Below are 6068 nucleotides of genomic sequence, written 5' to 3' on the forward strand. Positions count from 1 at the left end.
TACTAAGTTGTAAATAGAACTTTTACGTATTTCTTTTGGCACCATGAAAATATTTACTGAGATCCCAAGGGAGCTGTGAACCATGAAAGTTTGGAAACATTTGGTGAAAGCCAATCATGTAAATCCTGTTTCCTGTTTCCTCAGCTTCCTTGCATCTAGAGGTGACCATGTGAGCCAATTCCAGCCTAAGCAGAAATCTGCTGGGGGTGAGGGAGGAAGGAAGGTGCTGAGAGAGCATTTACTTTCCTGATAAAAGGGGAAAATGACTAAGACTGTTAGTTGTCCTTCAAAAGTCCAATTCCTTTAGTCATAAAATCCTGCAAGTTTTAGCTACAGACTACATGCTCCAGTCTCCTTTCCAGCTACATGTGACCAACTGACTAAGCTCTGGCCAAAGGTACAGGAGCAGAAGTGATACATGCAAATTCTGGAGCATACTCTAAAAAGGAACGGGTGTGCCTTCTAGTTCTTTTCCCTTTCTTGCCAAGGCCCAGAGAATTTAAATAATTAGCCTCAAATACACATAGATAATATCAGCAGAACTCAGATAAGAATATTAGGCCTCCTTATTTCTAATCCACTGTACTTTCTATATACTACACTCATTGGGGTCTTAGAAATCTCTGCTATAACTCTATACACTATGTTTGGTATGTTAGTATTATAAAGTCTCTTTGATATGATGCCATACTATTGATTCAAAATAATAACAGGATAAATTCACATTATTATAATGCATAAACCATAGCACCTCAGTTAATAAGCAAGATTTAGTGAGTCAACTGAGTTTCTTAACCTGAACAACTTAGGATTGGACTCCAGCTCATGGTAGGTTACCTCTCCAAGGTGCAGGTCACATGATACTTGGACAGTTCTATGATTAGGAGTAGCAAAGAGTTGGAGATTTAGCCTTTGCTCCATGAATGAGAGTTTCTCTTAATTGAGGTGGGAATATGAAAAAGTGACATAAAGACAAATGGACATAAAGACAAAAGGATGGGGCGCAGGGACCCGGCTGGGCTACAGCGGGACCGCAGGCAGGGAGGCCATGGGCCCCGGGGCTGCCACCAAGGTTGTGACAAAGGATGCAGATGAGTGGAAAGAATTTGAGCAAAAAGAGGTTGATTACAGCAGCCTAAGAGTTCAAGCAATGCAAATAAGTGGAAAGAAAGAAGATGAAAATGAAAAAAGAGAAGATCCAGGTGATAATTGGGAAGAAGGTAGAGGTGGTGGTGGTGATGTAGAAAAATCTTCAGGTACTTGGAATAAGACAGCTTCTGTACAAGCGTCTCCTGCTCCAGTAGTTGTTACAGAAACCCCAGAACTGACAATGACTAGGGACGTGTATAGGCCTCTGGGGGTCAGGTTGACCACAGCAAGGAAAGCACCACAAGGGCCACTAGAAATCTACAGTGATACACAGTTCCCATCCCTGCAGTCCACTGCCAAGCATGTAGAAAGCCAGAACAGGTACTTAAAATGAATGCTACCTGGAGTTAAATGACCACATATGGCACATCCACATCTTATTTAGGGACATGAATTTTTTACCAAGTAAATAAAATGGGAAGAAATGTAAATGATATCAGATGGAAATTTTTGAGGGTGGCTTTTAAGTTAAATCCCAGCCTTTTTGCCTCTTTGAGAGCACAGCTGGCTTGAATTTAAACCTCCACTTTGACTTGTTCCTCTGCTCTGTCCTACAGTGATTCACCACACTCATCTTTATCTGATCCACTCCCATAAAGTAGAAGTGGGGGGAGGTCTTTGAATAATGAGTAGAACTTTACTTGAATGAGGAAATTGTTGTCCTTACTTTATGCATAAAGAAAGAGATATGTATTGTCTGTTATTTGCTAAGAGTAAAAGTGAGTCTTAGAAGGAATCACCATGTCATTATACAGCTTTTTAACTTTCCAGTTGTCTTGAAGTCGGTCCCAAAATAGGTTTTCAGTTAATAGTATTCAGTAGATTTGCTACCACAGAAAATAGGACTGTAGAGCTTCAGTACAGTATTCTATGTTTTCTGTTCAACTGAAGCCTTAAAAATGGTTTTGATAAGGATTTATAAACCAGTTTCCCCCTCCTGTCGCTTCCTCAAGATTTTTCTAAGGGGTGGCTTTTTTTTTTTAATTTAAGGAAGGATATTTTCAAAACAACCTAGTGAAGAAGAAATACTTACTGATCACATTTCTTTTCCCTTAGGGATAAAGAAATGGAGAAGAGCTTTGAAGTAGTAAGACACAAAACTAGAGGTAGGGATGAGGGTTCAATAAACCAGGCCGTTAAACTTCAGCTAGACAACCAGCATGCTGTGCTTGAGAATCAGAAAAGCAGCCACACACAGTACAGTTAAGGAATGGTGTTTGCTAACCCTTCCAAGGTAACTAGACCACAGCTAACCACCACGGACAGCCATCCATCATCTATCTGATCTCTGCTGGATCTACAACTGATGCAGACCGCTCGGTATACGTGATCAGCCCTATTGCACTATGGAAGTTTAAAGTGTCACAACTGCTCTTTATGTGTATTGGATTTAGGGGGATTTTCATTGTTATATAGATGTGTGAACTAGATTCAGCAGTGTTCTTTCATAATTATTCTGCAATTACAAAAAAAAACAAAAACTGCAGCCAGTGGTCATTTCAAAATCTTTTTATGTTCAGATACTGAGCCTTCGTCAGGGTTGACTACCTCAGATTTGCTGCACTCATTGTGGACTTCATGTGGATCACAACATCTGGATAAGAAGGTTACAGCTTTTAAGTGCTGATGAGAAACTTGAAACCAGCTCTACTGGATTCCTATCAGAAACCCTGCAGAAAGTCAGCCAGCTGGGTTCTGATCTGCTGTAAAAGATGAAGATTTAAGTGACCTTAATTAACCTGTCCTGTGCCCCATCCATAAGGAACACTCTGTAGTGGGCTGTGGCTATGTTAGACTTCCCGGAACATGCTGCTCTCAAAAGAAATGATGTGTTCAGATAATCTGTGTAGGGCTGTGATTTATAGTTTAAACTTTGAGTTGTATTCTGAGGTAAACACAAATTAAATTCAACCAAACTCGGGTCACCAAGTGGGAAAAGGGGTGGGGGGGAAATAATCTTATTTCTTTTAGTAATGTTTTATTCGCGTAGTGCTCTTTCTGTGTTCCATATTAAGACATTTTTTGGTGTTTTTGGTTTTTTTTGCTTTGACTTGGAATAGTTCTTTGACAGAGCGTATTGCTTGGCTAAGCAACCTGAAATATGCATTGGAATTGTGAAATGTCTCATGAATACGCCAATCCCTAGAGTAGAACCAAATGGCCTTTGATGTAAAGGGCAGTAGATGCAGGGGGCTCTACTTCAGGTGATGCTAAAGCCTCCTCTAATCAGGTCTAAGTTGTATAGCAAACTGCGGTGGGAAGAGTATGGTTTCTGCTCAGGCCAAGGGAGTCACGGACGTGTCCTTATAAATTCAAAGCAGTGAGAGCAGAACCTCAACCTAAAACCCACTGAAGTTTCATGGATCTTGCATGATCTCTGACAAGAATTCCAGATGCGCTTGTGCCCAAACGTTTAAGGTATTAGACATTCTGTAGATGCAGTGATTGCCCCAGCCTAGCTCTGTCATCAACCTTCTGGTGTGTCTTTTTACGTTGTTCATTTGGAGAGTCGGGGCAAAAGACAGGTGATGTAGCACTTCTGTTTTTAGTAATTACAGCCTAAACTATCCAGTAATTTTTAGTCCTGAAAAAGGACATCAGGACGCTACCCAGGATTACTGAAAAGTCTTTCCATCTAATGAGATAGTCTGGTAATTTCCTAGTTTTGTATCTTCTGTTTAATAGAAATATTTCAAAGTGGCATGTGACCACTTGATGCAGAGTCTGGGTTTCTCTATAATAAAATCCCTTTGCCAAATGTAGGAGTTGCAGACTTGCTACTGGCAAGAGTGAAGCAAATGGGTGAGTAAAACTATCTTGATGCAGGAGCATTTTCTTCTAGGAGTTCAGTCTTGATAAAAGTGTCAATGCAGGAATCGCACTCCTAGGAGGGTTACAGAGTCATCTGACAGGACCTGCGAACCATATCTGGGCAATAACGTTGGCATTATTTGAAGTGGCAAGCAGGATGCCTACGTTCTGATGTACTTGGGTAGTTGCTGAGCCAGCCAAGGAGAGGTTGGATGATTGAGAAACAAAGGATTCTTGGTTAATCTGAAGACTTCATTTGGGAGCCAAAAATCTTTTAACAAATAATCTCTTGGACCTTGAGCCACATATTTCCCCTGAAAAGTATGCATTTTTTTCCAGCAAAATTTTGTTGGGGGTTACGTTATTAAGGAATGAACTGAGATGAATATGTGGAAATGTTACTTAATGGCACAGAAATCTGAAGACCTGCAGGAGATTTAAAAATTCCAACCCTTGATATAACTTTTTAAAAGATTGTGAAATTATCAAAATGCACATGAATCAAGTTTTAATATGCTGTTTGATGGGTGGATGAGGCTGTCCATTGTAGCATTTCTTTCTTTGAATTCTCAGGCATGGTTTGGCAGTGCAAAAACTCTGTAACATTAACACATTCAATAAAAAGTAAATATATGGAAAAAAAAGACAAAAGATTACTTAAGGACAGACATGAATCAAAAGATTATGAAATAACAAAAGAATTCATAAAAAGCTGAGCAAGGGCTAAGACATCACATCTGAGACAGTTGACTTTGTAACTAAGTTACTGGGAGTTGTATAAGAAAACATCAAAAGGGATTTCAAAGCACAATAAAATTTATTTCTTTAAAAACACATAACAATATTTCTTCTGACATCTGCCATGCTCAGAGTCACACTACATCCAAAATTATTTAATCCTCCAAAAATACATAAAAGAATGGTTGAATCTCTAAGAAGATGATAATGACCAATGATGTCTACAGTGCACACCTATGTACTCCAAGCCACAAGATTTCAGACAGGACTGTACTGTGTTTTCAAAGCCATAGTTACTGAGCTAAAATTTTGTGACGATCCAGAGATCCTCATGTTTCATGGCACTGTCCTGGATGGCTTCTCCCAGGAGACATTCATACCCATGTGTTTTGGCCATACCAATATGATGAGCATCACATTCCTTCAGTGCGTATATCACAGCTTCATCGCAATAACCACCCTTAGGGTGTACTTAAGAAAACAAAAAAAGGAAGGTGATGATCACTAATATTTTAGGAGGGTTACATTTTTACTATTGTTTCCCATTAACTTTGGGTCCCTAATGTCATGTGGATGACTTCTTTGTGTAATTAAAATCTTTTTAAAACATGAGGCTGAAAATGAACATATGGTAAGTTTATTTAACATCTAACTGAAAAAAATGAGACATCTGGGGACTTCCCTCATGGTGCAGTGATTAAGAATCCGCCTGCCAATGCAGGGGACACGGGTTCGATCCCTGGTCCGGGAAGATACCACATGCTGCGGAGCAACTAAGCCCATGTGCCACAATTACTGAGCCTGCACTCTAGAGCCCATGAGCCAACATTACTGAGCCCACGTGCTGCAACTACTGAAGCCCATGTACCTAGAGCCCATGCTCCACAACAAGAGAAGCCCTGCAATGAGAAACCCGCACACAGCAACAAACAGTAGCCCCTGCTTGCCACAACTAGAGAAAGCCTGCACACAGCAATGAAGACCCAATGCAGCCCAAAATAAAATTTTTTAAAAATAAATAAATAAAGGGGAACATCCTGCCTGTATCTGAGTAAGGTAAATATACAAAGAAAGTAGACATCAAACTCAATGAAAATGTAGGAGAAACACAAAGGTGTAATTAAAAGAGACACTTTACCATACTACCCAAGGCAATTTACAGATTCAATGCAATCCTTATCAAATTTCCAATGGCATTTTTCACAGAACTGGAACAAAAAATTTTTAATTTGTACAAAAACACAAAAGAACCCCAAATAGCCAAAACAATCTTGAGAAAGAAGAACGGAGCTGGATGAATCACACTCCCTGACTTCAAACTATACTACAAAGCTACAGTAATCAAAACAGTATGGTACTGGTACAAAAAC

The 6068-nt window shown here is 39.7% G+C and overlaps 1 protein-coding gene across 1 annotated transcript; it reads left to right on the forward strand.

The window, feature by feature from the left end:
* The first annotated feature begins 976 nt into the window (after positions 1-976).
* LOC133087128 (protein CDV3 homolog) lies at positions 977-2412 on the forward strand. The gene is made up of 2 exons (XM_061183894.1): positions 977-1470; positions 2206-2412. The coding sequence occupies exons 1-2, from the start codon at positions 977-979 to the stop codon at positions 2354-2356; spliced, it is 645 nt and encodes a 214-aa protein (XP_061039877.1). The 3' UTR covers positions 2357-2412.
* Positions 2413-6068: the final 3656 nt, after the last annotated feature.

Source organism: Eubalaena glacialis, chromosome 3 (assembly GCF_028564815.1).
Source record: "Eubalaena glacialis isolate mEubGla1 chromosome 3, mEubGla1.1.hap2.+ XY, whole genome shotgun sequence".
Lineage (NCBI taxonomy): Eukaryota > Metazoa > Chordata > Mammalia > Artiodactyla > Balaenidae > Eubalaena > Eubalaena glacialis.

Coding starts and splice junctions, on each gene's coding strand:
- LOC133087128 (XM_061183894.1), top strand. CDS start 977: ATGGACATAAAGACAAAAGGATGGGGCGCAGGGACCCGGCTGGGCTAC. Junction 1,471..2,205: donor CATGTAGAAAGCCAGAACAG/GTACTTAAAATG, acceptor CTTTTCCCTTAG/GGATAAAGAAATGGAGAAGA.